This window comes from Myotis lucifugus, unplaced genomic scaffold (genome assembly GCF_000147115.1).
Source record: "Myotis lucifugus unplaced genomic scaffold, Myoluc2.0 scaffold_18, whole genome shotgun sequence".
Taxonomy (NCBI): Eukaryota; Metazoa; Chordata; class Mammalia; order Chiroptera; family Vespertilionidae; genus Myotis; species Myotis lucifugus.
Window position 1 is genome coordinate 8,764,305 of NW_005871066.1, and position 16,770 is coordinate 8,781,074.

At 41.6% G+C, this 16,770-nt stretch overlaps 1 protein-coding gene across 1 annotated transcript in view; it reads right to left on the reverse strand.

Moving 5' to 3' along the window:
• The window catches only part of PRKAR2B (protein kinase cAMP-dependent type II regulatory subunit beta), an 80,264-nt gene that overhangs the window by 34,823 nt on the left and 28,671 nt on the right, over positions 1–16,770 (reverse strand). Inside the window, exon 2 of the mRNA XM_006085447.2 lies at positions 13,037–13,072. Within this exon, the coding sequence (XP_006085509.2) occupies positions 13,037–13,072 (36 nt within the window). The remainder of the gene's footprint in view (positions 1–13,036; positions 13,073–16,770) is intronic.

The following is a 16,770-nucleotide window of genomic DNA, read 5'->3' on the forward strand; positions in this document are numbered from 1 at the left end:
AGAGAAAAAAACACCCAATCTGATTTTAAAATGCAGTAATTTTGCATAGTATGAGAGAACCAGATGGTTGGCTGCTTTTTTTTTAAATATATATGTATTTATTATTGATTTCAGAGAGGAAGGACGAGGGAGACAGAGAAAGAAACATCAATGATAAATCATTGATCAGCTGCCTCCTGCACACCCCCTACTGGGGATCGAGCCTGAAACCCAGGTACATGCCCTGACCGGGAATTCGAACCATGACTTCCTGGTTCATAGGTCGATGTTCAACCACTGAGCAACACTGGCTGGGCAGCTGGCTGCTCTTAATGTTCTGAAGTAGGAAGAAAATTACAGTGACCTTTCATCTTCCACTTTATCTCTTTGAAAAATTTGTGGGATGAATGTAAAGTATCATTTTTCCTTTGGGGCTTTTTCCTTTAGTAGCTAGATGAATTGATATGCAAGATAACTGTTTCATTCTGTTGAAGAGAAGCAACATTTGTCTGGTATTTATTGTCATTCTGTGTGTGAAGCATTATTCTACCATAAAATAGTTATTTTTCCTCAATAGGAAAAGACACATCCAAATGAGTCACCTGCAGTGGTACAGGCAGGTGGTAAAACAAGTCACCCGAGTTTCCCTCATGCACGCGCACAGGGCTTGTCAGCTGTCTCCGGTTTGACAACGTGCTGAGGACACTGCAGCGGCCCCCGTAGGCTGGAAAGGAAACTCAGTGGCCAGCACAGAAGCTACCTTCCACAAAGAAAGACAGGGCTTCTTCAGGGCAGCTGATCTAATCTAAGCATCAGCTCGCAGACATGACTCCAATCATCCAAACGGGTCAATTAAAATTAGTGCCAGGGGAGGTCGGGTTTCTGAGCCCTGTGTCACAGCAGACTCCAGATGGGCAAAGCAGACAACTTCCAGGTCCCTCCAGATGACTGGATTTCCGGAGATTATGGGGGTTTGCCTGGAAGGGAATGGCAGGTCCGTCTTGTTCTGGTGGCTACTGTAAAGTGTGGAGCTGTGGTGGCCATATCCCCCACCATCTGGAGAAAGCAGCCCACAACAAGAGAGAGAAGTAGAGGCAAGAGATCCCTAACAGTGTTTCAAAGCCCAAGCCCAGCTGCATCCCTGCCCTCCACACCCAACATTTCCATACATTTTTCATTTCACTACATTAAATTCAATGTGTGTTTCAGTAGCTCACAAGGAAGGAGACATCAGAAATTAAGGGCAACACTTGTTCAAAAAGATCAGGACCAAAAGGAAAACAATATAATAAAGGTTTCACCCAGTTACCAAAAATAACTAAGAATAAAACCACAGAGCAGTCATTGACAAGGAAGCGGTATTTGCAAAATAATAAGTGCAAACTCTAGGGACTATTCAATGAAATTCTAACAACAAAAGTGGATGATATATAATTCAGGGATCCTGTGTGGTTCTGACAAGAGTACCCACAATTGTTCATCTATGATACCAGGGAATGTAAATGATAAAGGTAGGCAACAAAATTGAAAGTATTCTCTGCCACCAAATTTTGCTATCTTGCAGAACAAATAATCATGAGCTTAGGTCTTCAATTTAGTTTTTATGCTCCATGGATTTCAGAACTACTGACTGGTATTTTTTAAAAAAAATAGCTTTTTCTGTTTTTATGAAAATGACACAGGCACCCTGCAAACAACTCGTTTGTAAACTAATAAAATTTTATTTTATCATATGCAAAATGCCTCCAGTTTTAGTGAAACCAACACATGGAAACAACTCTTACTATTTGTAAAGCTGTGCTTGGTGTTATGACAGATGCAAGTACTAAGTACTAAATAGGGTCTCTGCACTCTGCTAACTTACAAGCTGCTTAAGGAGATTAATTTATCTGTTCAGGCAGTAGTATAAATTATTATCTGTGGTTAAATAGAGAGTGACTGATATACGTGTGGGGAAAGAGCACAGGATTCAGATAGAGTGAGGCATATCTCAGCTCTGCCATTTTTTTCCTGCCACTTATTAACTGCGTGACCTTTGTACATTACTAAGCATTATGAATCCCAATTTTTTTCATATGTAAAGTGTGGCTATTATGAACTACCTCATTGAAGTGTTGTGTTTAAATAAATACAGTTGTATAGGAATCACATGAGGAATAAACCTTAAAAAATAGATTGATATTTGTGGCATAAGCTCAAACACAAAATGATGAAGTAGAATACACACACATTCATACTTGCCCATGAATGAGAGTAAGCACCAGGCCTTTGCACATAGAATCCCCTGGAGTGTCCCCCCCGCCACCCAAAATCCTGCCACCCACTTATTCCCAGATCTTGGCTGAAACATGAGTTCTTGGGAGAGGCATTCTCCCCCATGTACTAGTAAATAGTAGGTATCATGTGTCATTCACTGAAGAACTGAATCACTCCACAGATATTCATTCAAGATGACATCTGAGTAAGACTTCAGCCCCAAAGAAAGGCTGTGCAAAAAGCCCACATCTAGAGGAACCAAACTTTGACAAGCTGAGGGACCTTGGACCAGTTATTTAACTTCTCTGTCCCTCAGTTTTGTCTATAAAATGGGGGTAATAATAGTACTTTGCTCTATTACATGATATATTTGAAATTAAAGAATGTTTAGCCCTAACCGGTTTTGCTCAGTGGATAGAGCAGGGGTCCTCAAACTATGGCCCGCGGGCCACATGCAAATACAAATATTGTATTTGTCCCCGTTTTGTTTTTTTACTTCAAAATAAGATATGTGCAGTATGCATAGGAATTTGTTCATAGTTTTTTTTTTAAACTATAGTCCGGCCCTCCAACGGTCTGAGGGACAGTGAACTGGCCCCCTGTTTAAAAAGTTTGAGGACCCCTGGGATAGAGCATTGGCCTGTGGACCAAAGGGTCCCCGGTTCAATTCCGGTAAAGGGCACGTACCTTGGTTGCAGGCTCCTCCCCAGCCCAGGCCCTGGTTGGGACTCATGCAGGAGGCAACCAATCGATGTGTTTCTCTCACATCAATGTTTCTCTCTGTCTTTCCCTCTCTTTTCCACTCTCCCTAAAAATCAATGGAAAAATATCCTCAGGTGAGGATTAACAACAACAACAACAACAACAAAAATTAAAGAATGTTCAGAATACAGTAGGTAGCCACAGCTTGGTTGGATGACAAGGACTTTGTTAGGGGTAATAGAAAACAGGGTAAAAGTAGGTTTACAGTTGTTCTTATGGAATAATACAATAATTAATAAATAACAATACAAGAATTAATTCTGTGTTTCCCATACTCACAACTGCAGACCTACTTTTGCCAGTAACTGAGTCTAGGTTCTTAAGGGTCTCAAGTTGAATACTGATTTAAAATATATAGACATGACTGAAGGATCTCGGGTTTAATTCTGATCAAGGACATGTACCTCAGTTACAGCCCCAGGGCTCGTGCAGGAGGCAACCAATTGATGTCTCTCGTTCACATCAATGTTTCTCTCTCTGTGTCTCTCCCCTCCCCCTAAAAATCAATGAAAAAATATCCCCGGGTAAAGAATAACAACAACTATATATATACACACATAATATACACACACACATATATACATAATACATGTCGTATGTAGAATATTATGACAGATTTACTAGATGAGTCAGAAAAAAGGAAGACTAAAGCAAGAGAAGCCACTTAGTGTCACTACAGCAATCTCTGTGTATGGTAATGGGTAGAGTGACAATAGAAACAGAAAGTAAGTAAAAGTCAACATTAATCCACTGACAGACTAGATACAGGGCCAAGGTTATTAAGTGTATATGTTAATAATTTAATTAATAGATATGGTTTCTATCAAGAATTCACTATGGTACAATAAAGTCTAATTATCATATTACACTAAGTTACTAAATATTAAAAATGTTTCTAATGGAACAAATGTAGATATTAGTAAGTATAATCAAATGAGAATATCATTTTTTTCTTCTTTTCAAAAATATATTTTTATTGATTTCAGAGAGGTAAAGAGAGGGAGAGAGAGATAGAAACATCAGTGATGATGGAATCACTGATCAGCTGCCTCCTGCATGCCCCCCTGACCAGGGATCGAGCCCACAACCCGGGCATGTGCCCTGACCGGGAATCGAACCATGCCCTTCTGGTTGAATTGCTGACCTATGGATTCCTCATGTACATTACTACTCCCCTTCCCAATACTTTCCCCACACCCTCCAGTGCTTTTATGAAACATTTCCGGTATTTCTCTGCCTTAGCTGGAACCTGGTTCTTTTCCAAGAACACCACTTCTCTTAGAAAGACCCACTCCCTGCGCACAGTGGGGTCCAAAAGGTAATGAGGGACCCTCATGGCTCCTCACACTGGCATCCAGACCACTACTCGGTCCTCCTGTGCAAACACCTGTGCTCCTCTGAGATTCAGAGCGTTCAGGCACCCCTCCTGATTGGTACCTGACTCAATTATTTCCCTCCTCAATTTTGCCACCGTCACAGAAGACTTCAATGTCCAATCCCAACCTCAAACTGTGTTTGCTTCCTTGACGCCAATAAAACACTTCATCTGCTCTAGCAGTCTCACTCTGTAACTACATACACGGCTGGTCCTTACTTCAGGAACCTTAAACCTCATTACACACGTCTGGCCAAATCTCCCCATCCTTCCAGCACTCTCACTTCTGTGTTTTTCTTTGACAAATGTAGATATTTGTCATGATGTTCACAGTTCAGTAGAGGAAAAGAGACACACGAACAAACTGCAGTATCAAATGATGCGCAATAGTAACAGCAGCAGGAGGATGTACTCTCTATACAGATGGCATCCGGAAAGAAAGAAAGAATGCTGAGGGGGAAGGAGCCTGCTTGGGGCCGTGTGGGAACGGCAGCAAGGCTACACAAGCGCAGTTCGTGGAAGGTTCCCAACAGGAACAGGCACGTGCCAGGCAGCAGCAGTAACAATCTGGGAACCATGGGCCTGGAGCAGAGTTGCTGCTTTCCACCCTTGCACCACACTGTGGGGCATGTACACACTGCCATCTGTCCTCACAAAATGCCGAAGGGGTAAGGTTTTTTGTTGGGTTTTTTTCCTAAGCAGTTCTTTCAGATAAATGAGTGATTTTCCCTTATAAAAGCTTTTTATGAGAACTTTCATATCTCAGACAGAGCATACCAAGGTCATGTCGCCCAAACCACAATGGCCCATGATGAGATAAGTACCAGTACAGAGCATGCAAGTGTTAGGAATTATTCTAGCTATTTGATTCTGCCACGGCCATTTTACTACATTTTACAAAAGTACTGGTCAGCAACAGGGGGGAAAACTGGCCCTTCACACAGAAAATTTATGGAGCAGCGACCTAAACTCTGATCATAATTAGAGAACCCTATATTATAAACGCCTAATATGCTAACTGTCCGACCATCCGGTCTTCCAATCAAAGTGTAATATGCTAATAATATGCTAAGGCCACCACTCAACTGCTCACTATGACGTGCACTGACCACCAGGAAGCAGATGCTCCAACTGGTAGGTTAGCTTGTTGCTGGGGTCCGGCCGATTGGGACTGAGCGAGATGGGCCAGACACACCCTGGAACTCTCCTGCCCCGATCGTGCACTGGTAGGGTCCCTGGGTTTGGCCTGCACCTTCTCGAAATCCAGGACCCAGGACCCCTCGGGGATGTTGGAGAGCCAGTTTCGGCCCGATCCTGCAGGCCAGGCCGAGAGGCCCCACTGGTGCACGAATTTGTGCACCGGGCCTCTAGTGGTTATGATAAGTTTCAATGTCCATCCTAGCTACTCGTGTCTGTTTTATAGGCAGTGCCAGTAACCAGGACACACAAGGGGCTAAGGGAGCTACACAGGCATCCCATGTCACTTTCTAAATCCCCCTGAATCTGCTGGTGTGAAGAATCTGTGGACACAGGAGCAGGAGACACCCTACCCTGCCTTGCCCTGAACTGTTATCATGTTTTTACTATTGCATTCCTCCCTCTCTTCCCTAGAGGACTTGAAGAGAACTCTGTAGAAAATATAGTTCAATTCAAGAGATAATTGAATTTCTCACTGGCCTTAAGATAGTTTATCAGCATTCCTGGGCCTAACAAAAAAGAACCAGACTCAACACTTCCCATAGATTCCACTGGCATCTAATTCCTACAGCAGGCTAAGGCCTGCTAGAACATAGTGTCCTTAAAAAGTGGCAGTAAATGACCACTGCTAGAAGAGGAAGAAAGAGAGGGAAGAGGAAAGGGATGAGTGTCCATTTGGTTTTATCTGTACCTATTCACAGGGGAGAATCCATTTTAGTATCAGCCTGGGCACAGACAGGTAACAGGTGCATGGAGTGGTTAGAGCTACTTGCACTCCATCTGAAGGAGAAGCCTGGACAAAGATCCCCAGAGACTGTGGTTGGGCATCTCAGAGAACCTCTCTAGGTCCCCCTCTCCTCTCTCCTCTCACCTCCCAGGCCCAGTGCTGGCACCTCTGGTTTCATCCTGTTGCCTCGGATGAACTGTCTGAGTCTTGATTTCAGCCTCACCCTGGGTATCATCTTTTTAACAAATCCTTCAGGTCCATCTTTGCCATCCACAAGCTATTGCTGACCCACTTCAACATCCAGTCTAAGACCCTGGAAGCCCCTGTCCATCCAAGAGACACATTTGGAGAACAGGCTGATACTGTGAAACCAAACTGGAGATAATACTGTGTTAAGCATTTTTCATGGATTATCTACTGTTCAAACACTACAATAATCTTGTGAGATAAGTACTATCCCCTTTTTCTACATGAAGAAATGGAGTGTCAGAAAGGTGACTAAGGCTGCATACACCCTAGAGTGTGCACGTGCGATACACACACACACACACACACACACACACACACTTTTAATAAGTGGACATGGGATATGTGAGTAGCAGAGGCAGTACTCCAACCCAGGTCAATCTAAACCCAGAGCCCAGACTGCCAACTCTGGTAAGAGATACTTACATTTTATTTTATTTTTATTTTTAAAATGTATTTTTATTGATTTCAAAGAGGAAGGGGGGAGAGAGAGAGAGAAAGAGAGAGAGAGAGAGAGAGAGAGAAAGAGAGAGGAGAGAGAGAGAGAGAGAGAGAGAGAGAGAGAGAAACATCAATGATGAGAGAGAATCATTGATTGGCTGCCTCCTGCATGCCCCCTACTGGGGATTGAGCCCGCAACCTGGGCATGTGCCCTTGACCAGAATTGAACCTGGGACCCTTGAGTCTGCAGTCCAACCTTCCACCCACTGAGCAAAACTGGCTAGGGCAAGACACTCAGATTTTAAAACAACGGTAAGTTCAAGGCAGAAGTAGCTCCTGGCCTTAAGCCCCTGCTGGCCATGGCCATGGGCATCTGCTTACTCCATGCCACAGGTGCTTGATGGCAGAGGAGAGTGCAGAGCAGTTCTATGAAAACAGACTGTTTACAATAAAATAGCTAGTTATTAGTAATAAAACACAAATGTTCCCCTTACTTTCCTATTCAAACCCATGTTATGAACCTTAATTTAAAGATCAGCTCAAATGGCACCTGTGAGCCACACCCTGAAAGAACTGTATGTTTTCTCCTTTTCTCTTTGTGTATATTGTGGTATTTACCACCCTGAGTCACAGTCCACTTCCCTGCTAGACTATGAACTTCCCAAGGGCTATATCTGACTCTTCTTGCATCCCTACCACTGTATCTGGCACACAGTAGGGACTCAGTAAATGTTTGCTGAATGAATCAATAAATTAAAGAAGTATTCTCCCAATGTGCATTATCCACCTAGTGTTGGTGATTACCAAGTTTGAAATAAACTTCAAAGATTTTCATTTCAAAAATGCCCATTTAATATAAATGTCAATACAGTCATATCAGGAAAATAGTTTGACAACTGGAGAATGATCCCTGGAAAAATCATTGGGGGGCTAAATATTTCATCAAATAACTCCAGAGTTAGAACAATGAACACCATGGCTACAAAATATTTTCAAAACAAAAGGAAGCATATGTTCCCTGAATCAGATTCAAGACAAGATCTGAACTTCTGCTATTTCACCACTTTCTTTGAAACTAATAATTTTCTGTTTGGGGTGATTTCATGGAATTTTTAATATATCATTTTACACAGTGGGTTGTGAGACTTAAAAACTTAATTTCACCTCTGAATTATTCTAAATTCTCGTTTAGGAAAAAACATAAAATTTTAGCTCTGCTAAAAATATACTGTACAATTCAATGCTCATGTTATGGTTAAAAATCTAGATGTGGTTAATTATCCACATGAGAAGAGAAAATCAGCAAATTCATAATTTGGAATTAGATTTTCACTCCTATTATAAGAAGTAATTATGTATTAGAGCAAGTAATGCTCAACACTAGTTCATGAAAGCAACACTAAATGTCAATACAAAGATTTCATGAACAGCAATGGGGCGTAATGACCCGACAGTGGCTGTGCCCACGCAATCTAAGAATTCCTAACAGGCGATACCTGAACTGTTTCACTGTGAGGGATGACCTTCAGAACTCTAAAAGAGCAGATTGCAAATATTTCAGGGAGTCAATTTATGAAAGATAAGAAACGCAGAGTTGCAACATAAAAGCCTTGAATGAGCTTGAACATATAAAAAAAGAGAGGCATGCTGTCGTGGCTATTACACCTGGAGGCATGGAGGAGTGCGCTTGACTCTGCGGTGTGGGCTCTTCATGGGGATGTCGGTGTCGTCAGAAGCACCAGCGCCCAGCTGAGACGGCAGCAGCCGATGGCAAGCAGGCCCCCGCAGAAAAGCAAGTTGAGGCAGCTCGGTGCTGTGCAGGGAGTGGAGGAATCGCGAGCCCCATGCCACCCCCGCCGCCCCTGCACTGCTCGCTGCAGGACCTGCCAGTGGAGATGCTGGTGGAGATCTTCGCCTCGCTTCCCGGCACCGACCTGCCCAGCCTGGCCCAGGCCTGCACCAAATTCCACCACATCCTGCACATGGACAGCATCTGGAGACGGCGCTGCCGGGAGGAGTATGGCGTTCATGAAACCTTGCAGAACCTGGAGATGATTGGAATGTCTTATCGAGAAGTCTATACGAAGCTGTTCCACCCGTACAGACACATTTTTTGGGATTGTGGCAGCTAGATAATAGCTATGGAACACTGCTGAAAGTAGTGGTGGACGGCTTATGCATTACTGGTTGGATGTGCAGGCCTCCCCTTAACACTCATGTGGATAGCCCAACGCAATTCAAGCCCTCGTTTAGAATTAGCCTGACGGAGGGGAAATCAGCCACGGGGGAGTGCATGGAAGGTCTCCACAGCAGGCCCCACAACTGCGACATGCAGATTCGGAAGGACAGGTTCATCACCCAGTGCAAGAATACAGACCACCGAACGGATTTACCAACGCTGCTTAGGGAAGCATGGGGGCGGGTGCTGGTGACCTACCGCCGCCTCTACCTCCCGCCACGCCACCCGGACGACCTCATCAGGCCAGGCCTCTTCCAAGTCGAATACGAGGGCTTAATAGTAAAGACTGCCATGCTCAGCTTCCATGGGAAGTATGCCAGGGTCACGAAAATCATGGGAGCCTCCATGGAGACGTTAGAGATCCTCCTCATGCGCTGCATCCAGCTAGGAGATGGCGAGATCTTCCGCAACTTCAACGAGCTCTCCCGCGTGGTCCAGGAGATTGATGAGCAGGTGATCAGGGAAGAAAAAAAAAAAAGAAAGAAAAAAAGCGAGGGCCATGGCTGGCAGAGCCCTGCCCAGCACAGCGGCAGGGAGTCCGGGGCTGCAGCTTCGGAGGAGCAGCCTGTCCCGTTTGTTCTGCCTGTGGGCGTATTCTCAATAAATCCAGAACCGCCCTCGAACCTGCAGGATGTGTTTCTATGGTGTGGACACTGTTACTGTTACCAGACATGGCTTCCCCTACACCAGGCGCTGCCCTGGAGTCTTCGTCCTGTTCGATGAGAACCACTTCGGGTTCATCTTCCTGAAGGACAAAGAATTCTTCCTGTACGGCAGAGTCCAGGACACCTTCCAGAATGTGGAGGCACCATCCCTGGAGGCTTTCCCGGAGATGCTCTAGAACATTCAGTCCAGACCCCCTGGGAGGAGCAGCTTGCATGCACTTTGAAGATTTCACCTTCTGACCAGGTTACCCACCTTTGTTTGTTTTTTAAATCCTCACCCGAGGATATTTCCCCATTGATGTTTAGAGAGAGTGGGGGAGAGAGGGAAAGACAGAAATAATCCATGTGAGAGAAACACATCAGTTGTTTGCCTCCTGTCCAAGCCCGGACCAGGGCCAGGCTGGGTAGGAGCCAGCCATTGAGGTAGAAATAAACCTTAGACCAGTGGTTCTCAACCTTCCTAATGCCACGACCCTTTAATACAGTTCCTCATGTTGCGGTGACCCCCAATTTCATTGTTACCAATTGAACATAATTAAAGCATAGTGATTAATCACAAAAGCAATATGTCATTATATATGTGTTTTCCAATGGTCTTAGGCGACCCCTGTGAAAGGGTCGTTCGACCCACAGGTTGAGAACCGCTACCTTAGACCTTTCCATCTGCAGGTCCAGGCTCTATCCACTGAGCCAAACCAGCTAGGGCTGAGCATGTCTTTTTAAAAAGAAAGAGAAAGAAAAGGGAAAGATCCTAAAATTAGATAGTGGTAATTGTTAGATTGTACAACTCTGAGTATAATAAAAACCACTGAATTGTACATTTTATTTTATTTTTTTAATTAAATCTTCATTGTTCAGATTAAAAAAAAGAGAGGGAGAGAGGACATATCAAAACAACTGAGAAAATGGAACTCTAGACTATATATGTTAATATCATTTATCAAGATTAAAGTCCTTGTGTTATATTATGTAGAAGAATATAACTTGTTCTTAGGAGATATCCATGAAGGACTTAGGATTCCTAAAAGGTTCAGTTAAAAAAACCAAAAGTGTGGGTACGTGCATGTGTAAGGAAAGAAGGAAAAGAGTGTGCAAATGTGGCAAAATATTAACAACTGGGAAATCTAGATAAAGGTGATCACTGACTTATTCTTTATACTTCCCTATAAACGACTTTTTTTCAAAATAAAACCCTGGGGTTAAAAAAAATTCAGAGAGAGGTGTGACCTCATGCTGCAAGGCATTGTTTCAAGATTAATGGGACACTTCTAGACATTTTTTTTTAATTTGGGGGAGGGGGAGAGGGAAAACCATAGAGGAAAATCATTATAATATTCTTAAAAATGATAAAGTACAAACAATAAAAAGAGATGCCTATATTAAAGAATGACTATCAAATAGTGTTATAACTCTTTAAAGCTTTTTAAATAACAGGCTAAGGCACAGCGCTGAGGGTTTTACTATTTTCTTTTGCTTTAAACAATGTTCTAGAGAAGAACCACTAACAAACTTGAGAGCCTACACATACTGCTTTATAAAAACCATCTAACTTAACCATCACAACATGTATGATTGTAGCTGGTATGACCCCAAACTGAAAGAATGAAAATAAGAAAGTAAAACTCAATGAGGTAAAGAATGTACATGCAAATTCACAGAGTAAATGGATGGTTTGAACTCAAGTGTGTGTAACTTCACAGGCTAGGTAGAGTCTTTCCCATATGGCATACTAGATGAACAATGAAACAAGATTGCTGTTTCCTTAGTTTTAATCTCAGAGTTTTATTGGGAGACTACATCTACCACCACAGCTAATTTTTCATAATTACAACAATAAGTGGTATATTTCTATTTTTTCCACCAAAAAGAATGACCTTCCAAAACAGAAAACCTACAATAAGCGTAAAGAAAAATTAAACCCTAAACTTTCAATGTTAATTACATACAAATTCTAAAATAGATTGTGTATGACTTCTGTGTATTTAAAAAGATATACATACAGATAAGAAGTAATCACTAAGAGTAGAAATGGGTTTAAAAAGAGCAAAAGTAGAATATTTCCTTTTCATTTTGGATATAAATGCTCTCTCAACTGTATCCTGTACTCCCTACCAGTGTAGGTAGTGAACCTAATTTAAGCACTCATTCATGCAAAGGTCTATCACTGTGAATATGCATTAGGTTACTGTGGTATCTTTAAGTCAGCAATAACCACAGGGGCATTAACAAATGTAAAGCAATTTGCTCTGATTCTAAATGGCCCATGATGACAAGTTCTTATGGTAACTGCATTTTAAGTTTTTCTGTCCTTTATTAAAAACTATCATCAAACACTATTTGTAGTGTCCTTTACCCAATCTTCGAAATCACTGCTTATAAACTGTGTCTCCTCAATCAGATAACCATGCAGATAATAACTGATCAAGAGCAGGAATAAACAAATTAGGGTGAGAGTCTCCATTTAAAAAGGTACATTAACCTCAGTGCACAGTACGATTTTAAGTTTAGCCAATCGGAGAATATTTCCAATTATTTCCTAGTTATTGCATATATCACAGGTTATGTTTTTCTGGGCAAATGACAGACAAATAAAATACTACTTTATAGCAGTAATTTTCTTTTTTAAATATATTTTTATTGATTTCAGAGAGGAAGGGAAAGGGAGAGAGAGAGAGAGATGGAAACATCAATGATGAGAGAGAATCACTGATCAGCTGCCTCCTGCACGTGCCACAATGGGAATCGAGCCTGCAACCCAGGCATGTGCCCTGGCTGGAATCGAACTGTGACCTCCTGAGATACACCAGCCAGGCTATAGCAGCAATTTCCAACCTTTTTCAACTCATGGCACAGAGAAACTAAATATTTTTTTCCAATCTGACCAAAAAATAGGTATAATTTTGATTCATTCACACTGGATGGCTTTGTTGTGTTGGCTGCTGTCATTTTTTAAATTTGACCATCTAAGGGAAAAGGGCTCAGTGCCCCTGACTAAATAGTCAGGTATTGCATGTTTTAAAATTCTTGCGGCACACTGGTTGAAAATCACTGCTCTATAGCAACTATTCTTTTCATACCTTCTCCAACACTGCAATCATTTGAAAAATGTCACCATTAGTAAGCACAATCCATAATTCAGTCAGACTTACCTGAGGCACGCCTCGTGAACCGGTTTATTACTGCAGCTAAAAGAAAAAAAAGGCAGAATAATATTAGATTAAAATCTAATTTAGCCACAGCCATGAAAAGAAACTGAATTGTTAAGTGATCCCATTAAGTTAAATATGAAAAAAATAAGTGAATAAATAATCAAGAGGAACTACCACAAATGTATGAAAATTAAATGTTTACATTTACTCGTAGCTAAAGAAATACAAATTAAAATATTTCACCTGTTCAATCAATTTAAACACTTTAAATAAAAAACTCTAGTTATAGACAGCTTAATCTACTGAACTGAAGACAGTGTAAATCTATAGAATATTTTTATAAGTTGGCAATTACATCAAGTGCCATTAAAGGTTTGTGCCCTTTAATAGAATGATTCTATTTTAAAAGATTTATCCTAAAGAAATACCACTAGAGAAAGAAAAAACAATGTATGAATATAACTTCAGCAGCATAATTTTACAATGAAAAAAAAATTAGGAAACAAAATTTAAAATGCCCATGTATACTGAAGTTGTTACTAGGTAAAGGACAACATATCCTTGATATTCTCAAATTTAAGATACGTGGTTTTGACAATTATTGTGTAACCCCAAAGTCCATGACATACAAATCTCTATATTGTGAGCTGCAATTTCAGGCTGGTGTATGAGAGTGTACCACTCAACCAGTAATCCTATTATGGGCCCATTCCCCAACTCAACTCAGCTCTGTGGTTTCTTCTTGGTTTTGGTTTTAGTTATCTCAAGAAGTAAGGTTTTTAAAAACTTTATTTCTTGAGAGAAGCAGAAATAAGTTTATTGCCCATATTATTTACATACTGGACATCATGCAGTACACACAGTATATTTAGTGGTAGAATGTCATGGGTCTATTACTTTTTAATACTTCAATATTTTCAAAACAGTAACTATAAAAAACTAGAGGCACGGTGCATGAAATTCATGTACTATTGGGGGGTGTCCCTCAGCCCAACCAGTACCCTTTCCAATCTGGGACCCCTCGGTGGATGTCCGACTGCCCTCTCACAATCTGGGACTGCTGGCTCCCAACCACTCGCCTGTCCGCCTGCCTGATTGCCCTTAACTGCTTCTACCTGCCAGCCTGATCACCCCCTAACCACTCTCCTGCCAGCCTGATCAACGCCTAACTGCTCCCCTGCTGGCCCGATTGCCCCCAACTGCCCTCCCCTGCAGGCCTGGTCCCCCCCAACTGCCCTCCCCAGCAGGCCTGGTCTCCCCCTACTGCCCTCCCCTGCAGGCCTGGCCTCCCCCAACTGCCCTCCCCTGCAGGCCTGGCCTCCCCCAACTGCCCTCCCCTGCAGGCCTGGTCACCCACAACTGTCCTCCCCTGCAGGCCTGGTCCCCCCAACTGCCCTCCCCTGCCAGCCATCTTGTGACCACATGGGGGCGGCCATCTTGTGCAAGGGTGTGACAGTCAATTTGCATATTACCTCTTTATTATATAGGATTTTTACATTATGGAAATAGATCAAGTAAAAGTAAGACTTGAAAATTTTACCAGTTGAAAATTTTACCAGCAGTATGGTTATACTGCATGAAAAATCTGTATGCATAGGAACAAGTACGAGGAGAAAACTATGTCAGATGTTTTACATTAGTCCTTGCAACCATGCCATTTTACTGATGAGGCTCAGAGATATTGATTAATTTGCTTTAGATTTCACAGCCCCCTGTAGGTCACCTAGCACTAAAATACTGCCTCATAATGAACTCTCAGAAAAAGAAACTAAAAAAAGAAAAAAAAATCCCATTTACCATTGCAACAATAACAACAAAGAAAAAGATACCTAGGAATAAACTTAACCAAGGAAGTAAAAGACCTATACTCGGAAAACTAGGACACTGAAAAAACAAATAGAGGAAGATACAAACAAGTGGAAACATATACCATGTCCATGGATTGGAAGCATTAACATCATTAAAATGTCCATAATACCCAAAGCAATCAATAGATTCAACACAATTCCTATTAAATATCAAAGGCATATTTCACAGAGCTAAAACAAAAATTCCAAAAATTTATATGGAACCAAAAAAGACCCTAAATAGCCGCAGCAATCCTGAGAAAGAAGAACAAAATTGGAGGCATCACAATACCGGATATCAAACTACACTACAAAGCCAGTGTAATCAAAACAGCCTGGTACTGGTGCAAGAACAGGCATATAGATCAATGGAACAGAACAGAGAGCCCAGAAATTGACCCATGCCATTACAGTCAATTAGTATTTGACAAAGGAGGCAAAAATATAAAATGGAATAAATAAGTGGTGTTGGGAAATTGGACAGGTACATGCCAAAAAATGAAACTAGACCTCCAACTTACACTATACACAAGAATAAATTCAAAATGGATAAAAGACTTAAATGTAAATCACAAAACCATCAAATCCTAGAAGAAAACATAGACAGCAAAATATCAGACATCTCTAGCAGAATTTTCACCAATACATCTCCCAGGGTAAGAGGAACAAAGGAAAAATAAACAAATGGGATTTCATTAAACGAAAAAGCTTCTGCACAGAAAAAGAAACCAGCATCAATATTGAAAAGGGAAACCCACTGTATGGGAGAACATATTTGCCAATGATACATCTGATAACAGGTTAATTTCAAAAATATATGAAGAACTCATACAACTCAACAAAAGGAAGACAAAAAAATCCAATTAAAAAAAAGGGCAAAGGACCTGAATAGACACTTCTCTTAGAGGACATATGAATGGCCAATAGACCTATGAAAACATGCTCAATGTCACAAATCATCAGAGAGATGCAAATAAAAACTACAATGAGGTATCCCTCACACTTGCCAGAATGGCTACCATTCAACAAGTGTTGGTGAGGATGTGGAGAAAAGGGAATTCTAGCACACTGCTGGTGGGAATGCAGACTGGTGCAGCCACTATTGAAAACAGTATGGAGTTTCCTCAGAAATTAAAAATGAAACTGCCATTTGACCCAGTGATTCCACTTCTGGGAATATATCCTAAGAATCCAAAAATACCAATCAGAAAGAATATATGCACTCCTATGTTCAGAACAGCGTTATTTACAACAGATAAGACCTGGAAACAGCCCAAGTGCCCATCAGTAGATGAATGGATAAAAAAACGCTGTGACATTTATACAATGGAATACTAGGCAGCTGTAAAAAAGAAAGATCTCTTATGCTTTGTGACAGCATGGATGGACCTGGAGATTATTATGCTAAGCAAAATAAGACAGTCAGAGAAAGACAAATATCACATGATCTCACTTATATGTGGAATCTAAAGAACAAAATAAATTGACAAACAAAATAGGTCCAGAGGCATGGATTCAGGGAATAGACTGACAGATTTCATGGGGGAGGAAATGAGAGGGGGGAGGACAGGAAGAGATTAACCAAAGACACATCTTCCTATATAATAAAAGGCTAATATGCAAATTGTCCCCTCGGGAGTTCGACCAACCAGGAGTTCGACTGCTCGCTATGACATGCGCTAACCACCAGGGGGCAACGTGGAATGAAGGAAGGCCCTGGTTGGCCCTGATCGCCGGCCAGGCCTAGTGACCCTACCTGTGCACAAATTTCATGCACTGGGCCTCTAGTGTGTGTGTGTGTGTGTGTGTGTGTGTGTGTGTGTGTGATATATATGTATGTATGGTATGGATATATATATATATATATATATATATATATATATATAG